The sequence below is a fragment of the Camelus ferus genome, chromosome 4, assembly GCF_009834535.1.
Source record: "Camelus ferus isolate YT-003-E chromosome 4, BCGSAC_Cfer_1.0, whole genome shotgun sequence".
NCBI lineage: Eukaryota > Metazoa > Chordata > Mammalia > Artiodactyla > Camelidae > Camelus > Camelus ferus.
In genome coordinates, this window is record NC_045699.1 from 27,205,967 (window position 1) to 27,227,934 (window position 21,968).

The following is a 21,968-nucleotide window of genomic DNA, read 5'->3' on the forward strand; positions in this document are numbered from 1 at the left end:
AGTCCCCAGCACATGTGGCTTGTCTGGGTATGCACCCAAAGACAGTTCAATCACCCGCATCCTTCACTGTAGCTCCTCTCATAACCCAGCCTCCTCAGCAGTGCTGAGGTACAGAAAACCAAAGAGAGGAGGACACAGGACATGGAGAGCATGGAGACTGGGGTCACAAACACTTTGAAAGCTATCCATTCCCCCTTTAACTCATAGTGGTGATGAGCTGCAGTGCTCACAGAGCAAGGCACACTTCTGAAAAAAAAAAATCATCCCGCATATGGTAGAAATAAGGACAGATAAGGAGGGTCATTTGCCAAACTGCCCTCATATCTAGGGAGACTTCGGCAGATAATACACTGCCCCTTTGCAAGAAGTGGTTTTTTTCTGGCATGTTGCAAAGAGAATCCTTCATCTTGCTAGTTCTGATGCAGCTGTGGGTTGCTGCCATGGGGTAAGTGAAGGAGAAGGAAGGCCTGTGCCCCTTGAAATTAAATACATTTACTGGTAAATTATTATTGGATTTCATTTTTCTATTTTCTCTTCTCTAGTTTTGCCGTGTCAGCAAACAAAGTAAACATTTAGTCTGCATTGTGGGTTGTAAAATTACAATCTGGGCCTTAACTAGTAATTCGTTGTTGTTAATAGTTTTTCTTTTTATTTGTGTATTGAAGTGGAGGAGGAGACATTATCTACTAAATAAAAGGTAGCTTTCGTGCTCATAGATCTTGAGTAGTTCTGTCTTACAACAGGGAATAAACAGGTTTAACAAAAAACCAGTTTCTTTATGACACAAACTTCAGTGAGGGTTTGTAGAAGTGAAAGGAAATAAAAGTACTGGGGTTGTGATGCCACACTGTGAGATGGAGCGGAGTTAGCCAATCAGCTGAGGGCCCACCTCCAGCTCTGCAGTGCAGCAGTGGTGTGTCCTCTGGAGCCGTGGATGGGTTTCTGCCTTCCCTCTAATGCTGCCTCTTCCTCATGCTCATCCCTACAAGCCAAGGAAAGCTGCTTTTTCTGAATAAACCTACTAGCTCAGTCCTACCACCTCCTATTGTTTTTGAACTTGTTTATTTTTTACCTCACCCGGTTCTAATCAAGATTTTAAGTATTAGTCGCACCGGGGGAAAAAAAAAAAGAAAACCTCATCTCAGGATATCAGTGGTAGAAGCGATAGGAATCACCTTGAAAGATCATCAAAACATGTTCCTACCTAATCTGAGACACACAAGCCTCTACGAATCTTAAAATAACTTCACAGAGATTTCTGAATCCAAGAAGGTTAAGAATACCGCAGAGAGACATCATATTTTAAAACTCATAAGGACTTGAGAGAATCCATTTGTCCAACATGCCTTGTTTAGCCGATAAGCAGAGGTCTGGACAAGTTGAATGACTGTCAAAGAGCAAACTACCAGCATCCCTAGACAGGAGTTCCGGTTTCCAGGTTAATTTCTCTAAAGTCTTAGCAAGTGCTTAGCACCTTCCCAAGACTTTGAAAGGCACATGTGACTTACCCTCCAGAGTGGAATGATACAAAAGTACTCACCCCTTATGATTACTTAATTTCACATTGCTAAAAAATAATGGGCGTGCGCTATTTTGGGTGCTGTTTAACAGCAGGGCATAAGGCCTTATTATAAAACCTTTATAATTATAAACACCTCTCAACAAGAGAAATCTTTTCAAATCAAATTATCCACTGACCCAAAAAAAATCGAATGCAAAGCAAGTTGTTTGTATTTTTTTTTAACTAGACCCACATGACCCAATTCTTGTCAAACTAACAGGGAAGAAAAAAAAAAACCTTATTTTAACCCAGTCATGACAAAACAGCTCAAATAGTATATTCTTTGACATTTCAACATGCTTTCAAGGTTTTAAAGGATTTCTCAGTATAAATTAATCATTCATCATGAATATTCTTTCAGAGAAGCTTCATCTTTCCAAGGATTCCTTTCCTTTTGTTAATATTCAAACACATGTGGGATCATCATCACAAAGCCACATTCTATTAATTCCATACTTAAGTGAAGAAAAATGTCACTGTCCCTGCATGTTGAACTTTTATCATAAGTTCCCAAAGTTTTCCAGAAAGAAAAACAGGAGAGCCCAAAGTCCATACCCAGGTTTATTTTTCCACTAAAAGCTGTAACTAGCAATTCCCAGTAAATAAAATGAGAGCCTAAAACTGACCCAACCCTGTTTGAATAGCTGTTTGCTATGGCTTGCTGTGCATGAAGAATACAGAAGCACAGTTATACCAGTCACTCACCTCATCACAATATCTGTTAGTCTTAAAGGCCTGAGTTTTACAACTCCAAGTTTAGTTTGCCCAAAACACAAAGACCCAGTATAAAGCATGTATGTAATATTTTTATGCACCACAAGAAATAACAGTCCATTAACTGATGAAATATACCGTAACACAGGAATGGGGAATACTGGAATAATATAAACTCAAGGTCTAGCCTCAGTTTTCTAAATTATGACATTAGAATGATAAATAATTATTATTGGTGTAGGAAATATTCACATGACTATTATTAAATGGAGAGTATACATGAAGCAATACAAAGAAAAGCATGAAAACTTACTTTTATAAATATCGTAAAGCCATGGATTCCTAGGAAAGAGCAAGTTTTAGATGTAAGCTGTTCTTGGGCAATGACATTAAGACCAAATGATAGCAAAGCCAATCCTAAGATTTTGCCTGTGATGAGCTTCAGACATCTTTTTTATGCTCTTGTTATTTGAGTAACTCCTCCCCCTCTTCGAAAAACATAAATAAAAGGCAAGGCACCATCATCATAGTATTGGACAAAAGTCTCCTTGACTCCAAGAAATAAAAGCAATCAGCTAATTTATAATAAATCTACATTCATTCAGTTCTGCATTTTAAGTTAGATTTCTATTCATCATACCCCCAGAAGAATGCTCACACACTTAATGCTCACACACTTCTCCTGGATTAGTAGTGCACTCTGATTGGTGTTGCGTTAGCAGATGCAAATCATTTTACGGATAAGGCAGAGAAATGAAGATTAAATAAATAGACACGCATTACTTAGAGAAGGTCACTCAAAAAAAGTGAACGAATTTTGTATATCTTGCTTCCCAGCAGAACCATCACAGTCAAGAGCCACTGAAGAAACAGAACAGTTGGAAAGCCAGAATAGTGTGTGTTTTACAGCTGGGTTGGTTGAAAATCTTTCTCGGTGTGTTCTATTGAAGACTGAGGTCTCATCTGCTGCAAATACACTGCTCTTTCACCTTAGCTTCCAGTGTGGGGTTAATATTTTTAGCAGGGCAAGCTGCCACCATTTCTAAACTCTTCTCTCATTCATCTTTTGACACAGCATGTTATGTTGGGTTGTACGAATACACAACACATGAGATCTTAGAGTTTCTAGAAACATAGCCATCTCTCACATCTCCACTTTGCAAAGGACGTGTGAGAAAGCTTACCCAAGTGTCTTTTTGCCAGAGTGGGTGAAAGCACTTGCCAAAAGGAGGCTTTTATTCCACGAACTACCTGCTTACACACAAGTGTCAAAATAGAAAAGGACCCTCACAACATTTTCAGGATATAAATATTAGCCTCTAAATTTGCTCTTCTAGGTTTTGATTTAGTTTCAATTATCTTCTTTTCAGAGTATCAAGTCCCAAATTCTTAAAGCATTTGGTGATATAGTATAGATCTCCAGTGCCTAGTAGTTTTCGGGCAGAATTTTTACATTTGAATTCCTCAGAAATGCAACCACTATTCAGTAGCAACCTATTCCCCCTAAAATATAATAACAACTCACTGCTTAAACTTGAGCCATATGTCAAAAAACAATTCATGACATAATAACTGATAAAAATTTATGCAAGAATGTTGGCTAGGTCTGATTCCCTTACTTTGGACTGAGTCTCACATCCACCTCCTCTGTCCTCAGATGCACTGTTCACACACATTTGTTATCCCTGATAAGGGGAAATGGCACAGTGCCCAGCTGGGGCATTTTCTGACTCACTAAACAGATTTCTCCATTTTTTAATTTTCTTGGAAAAAGCTTTTCTGGATATTGGTAGCTGAGTGAGGCCCTTAGTTAGAATCCTTTTTATCAATTCTTTAATGTTAACTGCTAAATTAAATTATTTAAAGTGGGCTTTTCCTGTGTTATAAAATAGCTTCATTGTTGGCTCAGAACCAGATCCTGTGGACGTGTAGATGTGCGTGCTTCCCAGTGGCTGTAACCTGAGGACTTTATTTAAACTCTCCTTTGAATCTACAGTAATTTGGTGTCAGGGAGGAATGGGATCTTTATCAACAAAGGGCTGCCAGAACCCCAACTGCTTCTTGAGTAGCTGTAATAGATGAATAATGTTACAACCAACCGTGCATTTAAGTTTTTGCTCAAAAGGCTTTTCACTAATGCTGGTGGTATTCCATATCCATGTGTTCATCTTGGAGCTCGGTAGTTTCCATCTGACTTTCATTACTTTTCTTGAGAGGATCAGTTTTACAACTGGAGTCAGAAAAGCAGTCAAAGTAATTGCAAGCGGCAATCAGTGAAATATAGCAATTTTAGCTTGGGAACATATGTTGCATTATAAAGAAAGCATTTCTTTAATAAATCCAAGGCTTATATTTTCCCAAAGTAATTAAGGGACCATGTACAGGTTCTAGTTCTACCTCCCATATCATGCTAATACTCCGGTAAAGTGTTGGCTCCCCTTCAGGGACAGGCAATTCATTACCTCTGGAGGAAATCTATTCCCTTTCTGACTCAGACTATTTGAAAATGCTTTATTATATTGGAGATGAAATTCATCTCTCTGTAGTTACATCCTCCAGAACTGAAAGTCTTGGGTCTCAACATAGTAAACCTAAACCTTTCTTCAGACACTCATGGGCAGCTCTTATCCCCAACCCCTTTTTTTTCCCCCTTGGCCAGGTTATAATATGTATTCCTTTCTCACAAGGAATAGCTTTGATTTCCTTCATCATTCTGGCCACCTTTCTTGGAAGAAGCTCAAACCTGCCTGCATCCATTTTAAAGGCATTGTGCTGAGGGAAAATTAGACTTTTAATCAGAATATCTGTATTACATTACAGCTCTGCTACTCATTAAATGTTAGAACTGAGGCAAATTATTTACTCTTTTTGTCACTAGTAGCACAGGTGAATAAAAGAATTAAAGAGATGTACTCTAGAGGTACAGAAGACAAGCAACAAGCTAGTTAACAAACAAATATATAATTACAATGTGTAATAGTAGAAGAAAGTGTTGCCAAGGGAGTTCTGAGGTCCCAAGGTATCAAGGACAGGTCTTCTGAGATGGAGGCTGAGCTCTTCTGACAGGAAGGAGATAGTGTGTTGTAGGGTGTGGGGTGGCACTAAGGTAGGAGACTAATGTTTTCTAAGAACTGAAGCAGGTGGGTGTCCAGCGTTTAAAAGGAGAGATGATGAGTAGGATAAGATGAGTCTGGAGAAGTGCCGAGCTTTATAGCCATTGTTGAGAGTTTGGATTTTATTTGAAGTATCAAAGGAAGCCATTGTTGGGTTTGAAGAAGTTACAGTGTCAAATATATATATATATATATATATATATATATATATATATATATATATATATATATATATATATATATATATTTTTTTTTTTAATTGCTCTCATGCTAGCTAGAGAACAGACTGCAAATGACAAAAGTAGAAGTGGAACAGTCAATTAGGAGGCAATCGTGATAACACAAGGAGAGATTCACATGATACAACAACCCGTTGAGGTCTAAAGAAGAAGCAGTGCCCTGCAGAGGTTACCACACAGACACTGCAGTCTGCCTACCTATAAGTAAACCAGACTCCATCAACTTCAGCAAGGTTTTGGATCTCTGTGCACCTCAGTTTCCTCTTTTGTGAAAGGAAGATCATGACAGAATTTAATAGAGTTGTTGTGGGGATTAAATAAGCTTATATATGAGTTTCCTCTTAGCTAAGTCTGGAAAGAATTTTTCACTGTTATGACACTTTCCACCCTATATTGCATTTTCAGACTCAGGCATTGTTTTATCTGGTTTTTGCCTGGGAACAATGACTGAAAATGAGTGAGGAATGTGACCAGATAGTGGTTTATCTTCCTTTGCAAGCTATATTTTGTTGACACAATGGAGTGAACAGTGTGTGACAGAAAAGGCATTCTATAGACGATCAGTTGGGTTTTTCTTTCTTTGAAGTCTACCTTGTCATATTATAAACATCTAACACCTCAAACATCACTTTACATGAAGGTCCCAAGAAGACTTGTTTTTAATCTTGCTTAAAACCCAAACTTGAATATATTGTGACTCCCCCAGCATAGTGTGGAACAATAATATGATATTGTCTTCAGGCCAAGTGCCAGGCTGTTTCCTCTCATGATATGTTCACCTAGTTAAGTAACATTCATTGTTTTTCAGGCATCCCAGGAAGTGACTATGTGAATGCCAACTACATAGATGGCTACAGGAAACAAAATGCGTATATTGCAACACAGGGATCTCTCCCTGAAACATTTGGTGACTTTTGGAGAATGATATGGGAACAACGGAGTGCCACAGTTGTTATGATGACAAAACTAGAAGAACGATCCAGGGTGAGAATGAGTATCTATCTTCTCCCTCTTAGAATGTTGCCTCAGATAGTTCCTGTGTTGCATGTTTTACTCTGGTAGGAATCTAACCTTTCCTTAAGTTTTGACTCTAACAGATACAAATTGTTTGGGGTTTTTTTTCTGGGGTGGGGGAATTAGGTTTATTTACTTAATAGACACTAATTGTGAATGAGTATCAGCAACTCAGATTAAACCAGTCTTTAACATTCTTCTGAGTCTTTCAAAAGGAAATTCTCTCCTATTATGATGTGTGTGATTGCCAAAAGGAAAAAAAAAAGTAGCACTTAAAGAAGTAGACAACTTGTTTAGAGAAAATAAATATTAGCTTGGACATCTCTATAAAGCTCACACTGAATAAGAACACACAGACTTTGAGGGAGAATCTCACCAATATGTACTTCCCAATATTTTCAACTTTTTCTTTCTCTAATCTGCAGTGTTAAATCCAAAATTCTATGAGAGGCGCTTTTTAAAAATTAGTCAAATTAACATAAATTAAGTCAGGGCAGCCAGAAAAATGATGTGGTTAATACACGGCTGAGAAAACACATTAATGTGTAGAGGGCATCTTGCTACTTGCGAGTTTAGCCTTCTCCAAAAGGAAGAGATTTTAATCACAGAGTCATTGCTTAGTAAGGTCCAAGAAAGGAGTTTTAGTCATCATATGGGTCCAAAATTATGGAGCATGTCACATTAATAAAATGCTATTGATTTGCAAAACTAAAATGTAATGGGTAAGCAGTATGCCATACTCCCAAGTGAATATGCAAATACTGTAGCCATCTGATGAAAATCAATCTGTAACCTTGAGAATTTAACAAACGCATCTGACAAATCACTGAAGACAGCACATAATCTCACAGAAGAATGGGGCATTGGGGCAAAGTTTGAAACCACCAACGAGGGGACTCTTTCACCAAGGTCACAGTATTCTCAAAAAGGCTACTGAGAAGGAAGCCAAAGGCCAACTCTCCGTTTGTTGTGTCACAGTTGATATATGTATATATATTTTTTAATGTTCTTCAAAGCTCAATGCATAGCAGTTTCTCTTAACTCAGGTGTGTATGTAAGAGAGGCGTTGAAGGCTGCCCTGGGGACTTGTAAGGGAAAAGCTCAGACTTAGGGAAATATAAAAAGTCCCAGCTGATATCTTAAAGATGAGAAATCAAAAGATATGGTACACACTGGTTTAGCAAACCTAAAAAGCAATCAGATCTTTTCAAAACATGTGAATTCTATAGAAATACTGAAGTATTGTCTGAAATGAATTTAGATAAAGCTTTTTATGACTATGAAGACACATGTCTGTGTTATACTTTACATGCAAAAGCCATTCAAAAGATGTAAACAGAGCCATTGTACTCAGGGTAACCCCTATACAACAAGCACTTTCTTTAAAAACAACACCCCACCCAAATGATTCTTGGATAAAATCATCAATAATTAAAACAATGTCTAACATGTGTTGGATGCATTGATATTTCACAACACGCCCATAGGATAAACATTGCTAGGATTTCCACTTCATATACAAGTAAGCTATGGCCAGGATGTTCCAGAAGGTCACCGAAGCTCATTCAGATACCAAGATCAAAGTGAGGAATTGAAAATGAAAGCCTGGCTCCAGAACACACGTGCTTACCCACCAAGCCATACTGCCTATTAACACTCCTGTGAAGCAAAGACAGCTGAACTATTATATTACAGCACGCATGTAAATTCAACCTACCCAGGCTGCTCGGCCTGGAGATACCGGCTGGTAACAAGCAGTCATTTACAAAAGCTGTTTTCAGTAAAACACACATTTTATCTTGACACTGCAGGCCTTCATTAAACCATGCACAGAAACTTGTTTTGAAATAACCAAATGAAATTCTGCCCCTTTTCTCCCTAATTGCTTCTAATAATAAAGTTAGTTCTGACTGGCCCCACTGCCAGTGCAACATCTGATAGTAATGAGCAGTTCTCGGCAGAAGGCATTGTGACTTAAATACTGCCCGTTTATCTGTATGTTGCAGGCTACCTTTTTCTCCCCCACCCCAGACAGGGAAACTTATTTGGAAGTTACTAAATGAACTTCTGTTTGCTCCCTTCATTAATTACTCTTCGCTCTTGCAAGTTAGCTTGTGCCTTTGTTAAAAGACCTAAGGAGCCAGTTAAAGTGCTGTCTTGTGATTTTTACTCTGTGGTGGTTTCAGCCTTTACGCAAACTTGTGATGACCTGCATAAGCCAAAATTGAGAAATCTCACCCATCATGAATCTGACCATACACTGAGCCCTGAGGCCCAAGGCCTAAAAGCCCTTTGTTCCCCAATCTAGAACACTGGAGGGAAAATGACCAAGTGTCATAGAGAGATCTAAAACAGCCCCCAAATTATTTCACCTGCTCTTCATCCTCCTCCCTCACATCCTCCTCCCTCACCTTTCCCCTGTCTACTTGCTCCCTCCTCTAAAGAAGTGGGGAGGGAAGGCATTCCTGAATGCTCAAAGCAAGAACTTGGATAACATTTTGCTATAAAAACAATGTTATAAATAGTGGTTAGTTGTTACTGAAATATATAGCTCCATACTTTAGGCACTTTGTGGGTTATGTGGGCTGACCTATGTGTCAATGAATTCTCAATTCCCAGCAGCCAACTTCAAAGCAGACATCTGGACTAGCCTGGCTTTACGTAGGAACTGCCTGTAGTCTCCTTCATAAAGGGAGAGGGTCCAGGTAGTTTAAACAAATTATCTGTCCAAGGGCTAAAGCCTGAAATTTCATTATTTTTATTAAGGCTTAGGTTCTCAAAATAATGTTCATCCCCTTGGCTTATTTTTTTAAAAGGGCACATGTGTATAAACACTTCTGTGTATGAAAAGTAGGCAAGAATACCTGTTAACTGGAGAATTGGGGTGGGAAAGAAAGAAGAAAAGGAAAGGGAAGAAAAGATAGTATATTACACAGGACTGCCTGGGGACACCACCATCAGAGGAAGCTATGTGACATAGTTCCAAGTAGGGGTGTCTTGCAGTCAAATGTCTGGATTTAGATCCCGACTCTAGGACATGCTAGCTATGTAACAATGAGCAACCTGCTGGATCCCTCAAAGTCTCTGTTCTCCTTTTTGGATTACGTGGAAGGGTTATTGTGGGTATTGCCTGAGATAAGGAATGTGACAAGGTGGCTCAGTGATATACACTATTATTTTTCTGTTGAGAGAGAGAGGTTGAAGGCTTTACCATTATAGCTTTAGTTTCCCCTAAAGCTGGCTTCTGAATAATTCAATTTTTGTTGCCAAATGAAATGAGTTTATTTCTCAGTAGCTGACAGTGAATCCTGACCAAACTCAGAGAGTCACTGCACATGGCAAATTCTGCTCACTGTTCCCAGTGGAGCAGACCCATGCATCCCGGTCAAGAGGACAGTATAGCTCAGAACACGGGGTTCTTTTGCACTTGCCTTTGACAGAATCTCCAAAATGGAGACCTTGATGCAAGGAGCTTGTTAATCAATCTGCAAAAAAGATGACAATGGAACATTCTGGCTGCTACTTTCACATGTCTTGAAGCAATATAATATAAAAATAGTAAGGCCAACATGAGTTATATGTAGTAATAATTATCACTAAAGATAATATATTCTTGGCGGGAGGGTAGAGCTCAGCGGTAAAAGTGCATGCCTAGCATGCACAAGGTCCTGGGTTGAATCCCCACTACCTCCGTTAAAATAAATAAGTAAATAAGTAAACTTAGTCACCTCCTCTCCAAAACAACCAAAACCAATAAAAATAAAATATTAAAAAAAAGGTAATATATTATTGACACTACATTTCTTCTGGGTTCTTTTGATTCTCCCTCCCCATTCTCATTTATTTGGTGATGCTCGAGAATCAGCCTTGAGAACATATCTCCTATGTCTTCCAGCCCTCTGTTGTTCCCAGGCCCACTCTCACCTTCTCACTGTGGCTGATACATCAGCAGAGCTTGTACCCTTTGCTGAGTCAGAACAGTTCACTCAAGAAAAAGGATGCTGGGTCCATTAGCATGTGTTAGACATTTCACCGACTTTTTGTTATAGAATCCACCATTCTTAGCATTTGGATGGCTAAATGTAGAAGCCCTTGTAAGTGTGAGGTGTGGCTTAGAGTTTAAGGCGACCATTTGAAGACTTAAGTTCCTTGATTTTTTTCAAATGTTATCACCCCCTCTCTCAGTTGTGTAATGTGTAAGTTGAATATTTTCCATGAGTTTGTTTAGGGTGTGTGTGTGTGTGTGTATGAAACAAAATATAATGCTAAAAACTAGTGATTTTGTAGGTAGAATTTGATTGCAGCCTGAAAACACACAGATCAGTTTAAAGCTTTGTAGAATGTACTGTGTGACATGAGATACTGTTAGTGGGTTTTATTCCACAGTTTCCATCTTTTTTGCCAAATCCTCTCAAGTTCTGCGTAGTTCATTGATTCTGCAGCAAGTCATTCCTGTGCCCCAGAATGTGGTCTCTAATTGCTTCCATGTTTCATAACATGCCAATAAGCACATGGATTGGTTTGGGCAACCACATGGAGGGAAGAAAATGTTTGGAAAAAATGAAGCACTGGTAAGAAAGTAAAATGTATACAGCTGGGATTTCCACTCAAAGGGTATTATTTGTGGGCAGCTGGGACACATGGTTGGCAAGCCTCACTTGAGGAATCGGAGTCTCCAAGGTACTGGATTTGCTGAGGTGATTCCTGGCCCAGAAAGCTCTTATTATTTAGTGAGTGATTGCTGACTTTTTTTTTCCTTTATCTATCTGCTTTTGGCTGTTTCTCCTCTACTTTGTTTTCCATCTTCATGTAGATAAGACAGAGGGAATGTGTACACCTATGCTTAACAAATTCTTCAACAGCCTCGATTAGTGTTAGAAGCAAAAATGGCTTCACTGAGGTTAAGAGATACTTGACTTTCGCTTGTCCTCCCAGCCTGCCTTCAGTCAGTGTCCAGAGTTGATGCTCGTCTTGCAAGCTTCATAGTGGGAGTTGAACCACTCAGAGAGCTAGTATTGTGGTGGTACTTAGTGCTATCAGTGTCGAGGATAGGGAGTGAAATTTTGATGCTCCAAAACTGGGGCATGATTTGAACTGTCATCCAATGTGAGCCATGTTGATTAGTAGTAAAAGCCTAGAATTGTTGGGGTTTTTTTCTTTTTTCTTTTATTTTTATTTATTTTTTTAAGGGGGGAGGTAATTAGGTTTATTCATTTATTTATTTTTAGAGGAGGTATTAGGGATTGAACCCAGGACCTCGTGCATGCTAAGCATGTGCTCTACCACTTGAGCTATACCCTCCCCTCAAAAGCCTAGAATTAGAAGTGAGAAAGTCTATACTTGTTTCCCAAACTCTCTAAATCTCATTTTCTGTTCCCAAATAGAGAATCAAGCAACCCAGGTGATGGCATCCATTGCTAGAGCAGATCAGATATTTTGTGCAACATCGCTTACTTTCTCTTAGGTCAGAAACGGGAAGATCCTTGCTCCACTAGACTTGGTTGTTTGTACTAATGAATGGAGGTTAGATGCTGTCAAGGCCAGAGGATCAGGCTGGCATTAACTACATTATGTTAATAGCTTTAAGAGTTAGAATACAGGGACATGGCACGTGGCCAGTGCAGCAAGTGTGACCTAAAGACCACTCACTCTTCCTATGTCCTCTCAAGTTCTTGAATGTCACCTCAGTAAATTTTCCCCAACAGAGAATGATAGTGAGCTGGAGACACATTTACACTTGGTTCTGTGGCTAAGAGGGCAATTCTGGGCAAAAAAACAGCAAAAAAGGAGATTCTGATCAAACATTTTCTTGTTTTTCTGTAAAACAAATCTTGAGACTCTTTTCAGACTATGAGGTCCTTTTGGGTTAAAAGTTCGCAGAATCCTGTTGCAGATTATAAATGGCAATGTTACTGTTTTCATTGTCGTTATCAGTTTTGGCCTAGCCTTGGCCAGTGGCAAACTAATTCTTGGCCACTCTGGTTTGTCAAGGTTGGGTAAGTTTAATGGAGAGCAAATGCTTTCCAAATGCCAGGTTTGTGTCCTTTTCCAAACAGAACTGGGAGTGCCAAAGGCCTTGAACGTTTAATTTCTCAAACTGCAGCCTCAAGCGCTGCCTATCTAGGGCAACAGAAGCTGCTTTTCCCTTAAGCAACTATGGGAATGGCAGCACAAACATTGCCTTTGGAGTCTGCATGATGTATGGAATTGTTTTTGAAAAGTGTTGGATACTTAATGTATATAGGACACTGGCAACAAAAAGAATGATGCTCATGTTGGCAACCTAAAGGATGTCTGGGTTCTTATCTAGTAAGTTCCACACTCTTGGTTTTCTCTTGTCAACAGACACAGTGTCAGATAAAAGAGAAGAAGCCCGCCAATTTCTTCCTGTTTGTTAGCTTCCTGGATTGTCTACCTTCTTTCCCCACCCCACCTCCTCTATGTAGAATGACAGCCTACAGATCCTGGCTCAAAACATTCCTATTCAAGTGAATTAGAAGCAAAACAGCCTATGGAATGAGATTTACGGAGGGGGAGACTGAACTTTGTTCCTGGTGACATTGAGCTAAGCCCCTCTTTCTCCACATTCATGGTTATAGCACTCCCAGTCTGGATTAGGTCATTTTTAAAATTCTGAGAAGTGTAGATGAAGCTCTATGCGTAGGAAAGGCAGATAGTCAGCTGTTGTGCACCAGTATAGTTGTACTGGGTGTTAAGATATTAACATATATCAATACTGACTGGTATATAAAAATTATCTTTTTATTGAAACTTTAAGTCACCTAATGATATTGCTCACTGGCAGTGACACTGGAGTGTTACTGGACTACAGGCAGCCACTAGGCAGACCAAGGCAGATGCAGAGGTGACAGTAAGTTTGGGTAGAGCATGCAACCACTGCTAAGAGTGACTGGGGCTGAGTGTAAACTCCAAGAGCCCAAGCGAAGTGCTACCTGGCGGTGACAGGGGGGCATTCCACACGAATATCCTCTGGCTACAACAAAGCTAGAAGCTAGAGACATAATGAGAGAAGTCATTGGCAAAGTCCAGAGGAGCTCCCTCTTTTAACTCCCGGCAGACATATTGTCTTGTTCTGTTTTGGCTGCCGTAACAGAATGTCACAGACTGGATGCATTATCAACAACAAAAATTTCTCACAGTCCTGGAGGCTGAGAAGTTTAAGATCAAGATGCCAGTTCCTAGTTCATAGAAAACTGTCTTGTATCCTTACGTGATGAAGGGGTGAGGGAGCTCTCTGGGGTCTCTCTTAAAAGGCACTAATCACATCCATGAGGGCTCCACCTCCATGACCTAATCACCTCACAAAGGTCTCACTGCTGACACCATCACATTAGGGATTAGGTTTCAACATATGAATTTTGGAGGGACACAAACATTCAGTTCATAGCGCACATCAAACAAAAGGGAATATCAGGGATTTTTTTTTAATTAATACATGGTTTGGACTGTGTTTGAATGGCTCAATGAATTGGTAAGCAGGTTTATAATGTAGAATTTAGTTCATTTAAAGACTAATATTTTTCAGCTTTAGAGTTTTATTTATGAAAAGCTATCACTGTGCAGATAGTCAAATGCGTTAGTATCACTCTCATTTCAAGTATTCTGTTGCCCTTGATCCTCTACTAAATAGTGGTCAACAAAGAGAAAGTGAAAAGGGGAAATACATAAACCAGACAGCTTGCTGTTTGAAAACAGACATGGCTAAATATTACTTGCATGGAGAGAATGACACTATTACTGAAACAGAATAGAATCATTGACATGATCTCTGTCCTTATTTTGGAAGATCAAGTATTAAATCTTAAAAATGCTAAAAAGAGATGCAATAACCTATAGGAACAGTTAAGCATATAATTTTTCTGTCCACTAGAATATATCCTAATATTTATCTGAATTTTCTTTCATTGTGTTCTCCGTTATTCAGTGTACATTGACAGGTGTGTGCTAACATTTCCTTAGTCTAAATAACAACCCAGATTTGTATTATCTAATGTTAACACACTGTCCACTCCTTATGGAAGAATCCTCTGCCCAAACTTACTAAATACTAGCCATTCTCACCAACAGTTTTGGTTTTCCAGGTATCATTTATTGTCTATTTTAAGTCCTTCTTTGGCTAAAATAACGTGACCCTAGGCAGGCTTTTCAAAGTACCATGTGGCAAATGCATTTTTGTTCAGTGATGTTGGGACCCTTTGGAGGGATTGGGTTTGTCACATGTGGAATTCTGATGCTTTGCCACACTGTCATGCTCAGTAAGTGCTGGGAAACAAACAGCTGGAAAACAAGCCACACCTAAATTTCCATGAGCTTAAAATATTATATTCACACTTGCATGGTTAAAATGCACATGCTTGTTTTGTTTTAATGTTTTGTGCAGTAGATGACCTTTAGCACGCATTATGCTAAAGAAAATTTGTGGTGGGCAATCCTAAGATGGGCCATAGGGGCAAGAAGGAGGGCAGATATTTCCTTAGGGTGAAACAATGGACGGTCCTGGAGAGCCAGATCATCCATTAACAGAACTTCATTCTGGCATGAAAGCATGCAGTTAAGCCCAGGGGAAATATTTGCTATCTCCAGATGTCCCAGAGGCAGTAACAGGATAGATTTAGAAATTTTGCATACCCCGAGGAGGGTGATTGTTCCTGGAAGGGATAGGCCTGAAATTAATCAGTTAAACAGCAAGCAGAATTTAGTGCTTATCGCATGGAATATCTAAAGCCCCACCTCTTTGATCGCATTTTTTTTCTTAACTGTATACTCCTAATAAATATGATGTCGACCAGGCTTTCGACACTCTGGATCCACAAGATCTTGAGTCCCCTGGTCCCATTGTTGCTCTTTACTATGTCTCTTTGTTTCTTAAGTCTTGCATCACCTGTCCTCAGACACGGTCCCTAGCTACGCTGGACGCAGCAAATAAGGCTTTGTTAAATTGAAAGGAGGAGGTTTTACTTTCAGAAAGTTTTAGGCAACCTAAGAATAAGCCAACTTAGACCACAGTACAGTTGATTATAAAGTCAGCTTGCACATGTTGAGTGCCCATGATGTGCCAGGAACTTCCAAGATAAGCCATGTGGAAGTAAAAATGGAACTAAAAGGAGAGCATTTCCCCAAAGCACAGTCAGCAGACCTACTGGATCAAATCCTACTAGATGTTTTTAATGGCAAGTTTTTCTGAATACACTTAAATATGTTCATCAACTTGCTTTTAATAGTTTGACATGAAAGAGAGAAAATGAATTAATTCCATAGCAAATGTGTAGCAATAGTCAACCTGTTCTTTCCAAAATAATGGAAAAAGGAAAGCTTACCACATAAGGGTAATTAATCACTTTGCAATTATAAAAAGAAATATCACCCCCAAATTCAGCCAGGAGTCTGAATGGTCACATTCAGTGTAGGCCTCAAGTAGAGTTACAGGGCGATTGTTTCTAAACCACAGCCTGGGTAGTGGGTTCTGCTTCACTCCTTTTCTACCTCAGAGTCTAGCAAATTCTCTTCTCATGGCAGACTGGGTCCAGGTAGATTAAGGGAGTTGTTCTGAATCTCACAAGTACCTATTACTTAAAGAACCAGGAGGTATAAACATGCCTCCATATTTAGTCAGTAAGACTGATGATGACTGGGTACAGGACTGTGTCTCCTTTCACTCTGGTGTCCTCACGGCCACTCACACCTTGCCTCCCACCTAGAACGTCCTAATCCCTACTGGGATTAATAACATATTCCTTTTTTTTTTCACATTTAAAGTGATTTCAGTAGTTTATAATAACAACCACAAAAAGTTGAGAACATAATCTGACAAATAATAATAGCTATTCCCATTGGATGCCTATTTGTGTTGGCCATCGGGTTCTGGGTTTCAGGTGCATGATTTCTGAGCCTTACAATAGCACTATCATGCTGGAGATAGTCATTCTCATTTTATAAAAGAGGCCACTAGACTTTGGTCCTGGAAATACAGAACCAGCTTACCAGTCAACCAGTGAGACGGCCCAACCTTGCATAAATCATTCCTGGAGGCCACCTGTAGTTAGTTACTTTAGAATCAAATAGGGAAAGACAGAAATCAGTATTTGTATTCAGTAGCTCCTGCCCTTTAGTCCTATATACCCAAAAGGGAGCCTCCTACACATCTCAACTCTCACACTCAGCTCTATGCATGAAGCCTAACAAGTGGTATCTCTCTGGAGATAACTTTAGAGATTTTCTCCCAGGAAAAAAAAAAAGTGGTGGGGGAGGGAGAGAGGCTATTGTCAAAGAAAACATATCAAGAGAGGAAAATGAAGCTAGTTCCTTTTGAATTAGCTAATTAGAAAAAAATCATTTCTATTATTCTCCTATGTCCTTTTTTATTTTTTCCTCACTAGACTTTTGACTTGCTCTCTAATGTTGAAATCAGAAATTATGTGTTTAGCATAGTGCTAAGAATGAAAAATCTTAAAGGAATATCTGTCAGTAAGTCTAAGCCCTTAAATTTAGCCCTCAGAAGTCAGATGAAACCTGTGCAGGCTACTCGGAGAACGAGGTGAAGAAAATAAAGGCTGTGATACTTGCTAACGAAGGGAAGGATGTATTGCTGTAGCTGTTCAGATAACTCAGGGAATGCTTCCAATCCCACTGCTGAGAGCGTATGTGTGTATATGCACATACGTTAGAATATTTATTTTTTCATAAACTCCCCTTGTGAAATATTTCCTGAGAGAAAATGGCAATGTTTAAATATATTTGCTTTTGAAAAAAAATTGCTCCTAGTTTTTACAGTTGCACTTAAAACATGTTAAAGGATTTTTTTGGAAAAGAATAAGATTAAAGTACACTATTTAAAGTGAGTACAAAAACTTTTTCTTCTTTTAGCTAAAAATGTTTACAATATTTATTCCTTATAGTAATGTTTTATGGAATTTTTTTCCCAAAAAATTTTCCCTATCAAACCCAATAAGAGTTGCAGTTCTCAAACTTATTACTAGAAATATAACAATAATTAACATAAATTTAGTTTTCCCTACATCTTAGGAATGTAGTAGATTTATAGATGGAAAGTCACTCAGTAATGGAGTGATTTTTTTTTTCCAGAGGTCACATAAAGGCTAGTTTATGATTCTTTTCCTTTTCCTTTGTCTTACCTCACCAAAAGGTCTGAGGACAACCAGTTCCCAGGTTTGAAACATAATTACATTGAATTGGGTTCAGTACATTGTACTGATCTTATAGTTCATTTTGTTGCATTAACTTGCTGTTTTTCTGCCCGTCATAGTGGTATTTGTCCTCGTGGGGTTTGACCTGTTGGTTTTGATTTGATTTGATTTGTTGATGTTCAGCTGAAACTGTTAAATAATGAGTTTGAGTTTCTCTCTTGATTCCTAAATTTAGTGCATTGCTGGCATAACCTCAAATGTTGCAATAAGAGGCCTTCAATGTTACTTTTGTCCTTTGCAGCAAGACATCAACTTGACATCCATTTCATGGTTTAAAACAAGAGCGTTTGACTGAATTTTTGTGATTTTTTTTTTTTTCCTGAATTATGGCTACTTAAGTAGTGTCATCTCTACTAGGGTAGTAACCTTTGCTAAGTCAGCTCAGATACGACGTGGGTTTGAATAAGGGGCCAGAGCACACGCAGAGGCACTCAGCTCTGGTCTTGTTATGTCAATATTCTCCTTAAAGAATTATCTACCCCTTGGGTTATTTTTAAGTTAGAACATCTGACAGAAATACAAAACAGAAGAATATTTTGTGCATCTTGGAAATGCAAGTCTTACTAAGACACAAATTCTCCATTTTACTGTGAACCACTTTGTTTTCCGTAAAATAGGTAATGTCTGTGTGGGTCTCACAGTTGAAATAAAGGTACAGAAGTCAAACCTTGGAATTCAATTTCTGCCTTTCTATAAATGTACATTCTCCTTTACCTAGTCTAGGAAACTGTGTAAAGAATAAAACTTCTCCATTTTCAGAAAGTCCACTATCTAGATAGCCTGAATCTTATGAGTAGCAAAATGCTTTAACGTAAAAGAGAAAATTACAATATTATTCACAGAATACTACTAATATTTATATTCATCATAAAAGCAAATAATTATCTAGTAATTCTATTCACTGGACCAAAAAATTCTAGTGTCTATGATAATAATGCCTCATTGCTTTTGTTTAAATCCAAAGATTGTAACCTTCGAATCTTTCTTTTTCAAATAGAATGTGTGCTTTCCAATATTAAATAGTACTTTTACTAAAGGTAAAAATTCTTTACCTAGAGAAATGCATTTTAGGTGACTTCAATTAATAATTAATTACTCCCTTTTTTTTCTTTTCAGATAGGAAGGGAAAAGATATTCTGACCTATGACCTTACTAGAAAATACAGTGTTGTCTTTGCCATTTTTTATTATGCTTTTTAATGCCCAAAGGATACATCCAGTAAATCTGAGGCTTACTGTAGACTTAGAATTATTCTTTGTTGCATCTTAAACTAATTGGGTTGAATACCTTTTACATGCTTTTGTTCAGTTCCACATAGAAACTAGATTGTTCATCTGAAATGAATGGATTTTAAATTATTTAAACTTTGCACTGCTAGTGTGTGACCCTCTGAGACTTTTTAAAAGAACAGACAGCTCTTTTCCCCCTAGACATTACAGATTTAACTTGTTTTTGATACACATACCATTTATCTTATATTTTTAAAAATGCTATGTTGTTTATTATACTTTGATAGATTTACGAATTATTTCTACTCTTCTTTAAACAAGCGTATTTGGGAATGGTGATAGCTCAAGATGAAATAGCTTGTGCTTTGTAAACCTTGATGGATGAACACTAACTATCTCACCAAGTCATTTAAGTGCCTAAGTGTAATCTTTCTGAAGCGATTCTTAGCATTTATTCCAGAACAAATTTGTGTTTTCTTTTCAAGTACTCTGAAGTTTCAAATACCTCTCTTCTTATTTCACTCAGCAACAATCTGCAATTTATTTTTCTCCACGAAAATTGAATCTGTTACTGCTTGGTATTCCTACCAGTTTGAAAAATGTGGTTTATATTGGCATCAGAGCAGTACTTTACATACATTGGGATAACAAGAAAGCATGCCAGAAAAAGATCAATGTAAAATGAATTGCAGAAAAGCTGTTTTCCTTCAACAGCAACTCAAAATAGAGCTAATAGAGAAATTGATGAGGATTTGCCCTGAATGTGTCACTTGTTTCTTTCAGGTGAAGTGTGACCAGTATTGGCCTAGTAGAGGCACCGAAACCCATGGGCTGGTCCAAGTGACGCTGCTCGATACTGTGGAGCTGGCCACGTATTGTGTTCGAACATTTGCACTTTACAAGGTTTGCTTTTTTATTTTTTTCCCCTCCCTTTCCCCTTTCCATTATTTAAAGATAGCTTCTTTTGAGAAATCAAGTATCTCAAGGCTTTACTTAAATCTTGATTCTACTGGCAACAATGAAGAATGAAATAATTCTTCCATTATCGCTCAGCAATTTTTCTCTTTGTCTGGTGATTTATCAGTAGATATGGAACGCTTGCTCTGAACGAAAGTTTCGGCAAATGAAGAATAGATGAAGAACTAGTTCTTTCTGTAAAATATAACAGGAGCACTCCTGATAGTTAAACCTGAAAAATGTAATGCTTCTCACCTAAGGATTTTATCTTTCTGGGCAAATATTGGTAATTTACAAATAGCTTGAGGTTTATATCTCCGAAGAGTGTGTCTTCCCAAAGGATATTGGGTGGTGGGAGGAATTAAGACAACATATCTTCTTGTTACCTCTTCCATGTTATTATTCACCATTATAACCTGAAGCCTGGGACACAGAGTTTCAGCCAGTGTTCCTACTTCACAGAATGGTTCCAGCGAGAAGAGAGAAGTAAGGCAATTCCAGTTCACCGCCTGGCCTGATCACGGTGTTCCAGAACACCCAACACCTTTCCTAGCTTTCTTACGGAGAGTCAAAACCTGTAACCCTCCCGATGCAGGTCCCATGGTTGTGCACTGCAGGTAAGAACCACTGAGAGTATTTTTCTTGCAGTCATAAGGTTTGTGGGGAAACAGAATACCAAATGATTCGTCATTAGATATTCTCCTTCCAACCTCTTGATACTCTGGGATACCAACTGCCTTCATAAATAATGAAGGTAGTCTTTTTTGGTCAAATGAAGTATGTAGTAACATTAATAGGAAAGGTTTAAAATCGTGCATATCCCCACCTCCCTCCACCAGGAGATAAAGGCCACTGTGGTCCATTCTATTTTCTCTTTAGAGCAAAAATAAATATATTCTTTAAAAAATATATGTGTATATATATATGAATTTTTGACAGGCGCTTATGGGCTGGGCTGGTATAAACTTTTGATTATTTATAGGGAAGAAAACTACTGAACAAACTAATATTGTAAACATACAAACTCTCAGAGCTAATTTCTTACTGCTTAGAGCTGCTTAAAGATGCCTTCAATGTATTAATATTACCAAGTCACTTACAGAAAATATTCTGAATTTTAAAAATTTACTTAATAAAATATATACAAAGGCCTGTAGTTTGGAAGAACTTGTTTTATGTACTTGGAGGTAATGAGCCTGTATTTCTCTTGAAATGTTGTATAATTATTTTGTACTTAATTTTGACTAGTATTCTCTATACCACCACTCAGATTCTACCATACATAAGTGTTCATACATTTTTAATATTACACTGATTTATTCCAGTTTCCTGAATTCCTCTCAAGGATTATTACTAAGAGATTACTAAACATATCTAGTCACATTCTATTTATTACTATATAAAGTAAAGTTCATGTAACTTTCTAGTACTTCTTTGTAACCTGAGTAATTCAAATATGAGAGAATATGGCTTCTTACACAGATAAGTAAAATTGCAGTGTGGAAGTTTAAAAAAAAGGAACGGTAGTATCTATCCTACACCACTTCTATCGTGACTTCATAGTATAACTTTCTTTCACATCCCATATTATACTGCAGCATAATATAGTAGATCTTAGAAATCGAGTCTATTTTTACAAAAAGCTGAAGATGATGGATAGATGAGCATACAAGCAATAAAGCACACCGGACTAACCCGTGCTGTAGTGGTAATTGTTAAACAGTGGCCTGGCAAATTCCATACAAGATAACATACTTCTCTTTCCCAGCATTTTTTCCCCAACAAAAACCTAATAATAACGTCATGTTTTATTCATTAAGTATTTAACAAATTCCAAAGCGCTCTATCATGCTTTACTGTGTTTGATGTTCCTAACAATAGTATGTCAGCTCAAGAGGAGAGAACACATGAGAAGC

At 38.1% G+C, this 21,968-nt stretch overlaps 1 protein-coding gene across 6 annotated transcripts in view; it reads left to right on the plus strand.

The window, feature by feature from the left end:
- PTPRD (protein tyrosine phosphatase receptor type D) overlaps positions 1–21,968 on the plus strand; it is a 1,875,912-nt gene that overhangs the window by 1,809,696 nt on the left and 44,248 nt on the right. For all 6 annotated transcript variants that reach the window (XM_032477692.1, XM_032477694.1, XM_032477695.1 and 3 more), the window contains 3 exons: positions 6,436–6,611; positions 19,879–19,998; positions 20,515–20,669. In XM_032477692.1, the coding sequence (XP_032333583.1) occupies positions 6,436–6,611; positions 19,879–19,998; positions 20,515–20,669 (451 nt within the window). The remainder of the gene's footprint in view (positions 1–6,435; positions 6,612–19,878; positions 19,999–20,514; positions 20,670–21,968) is intronic.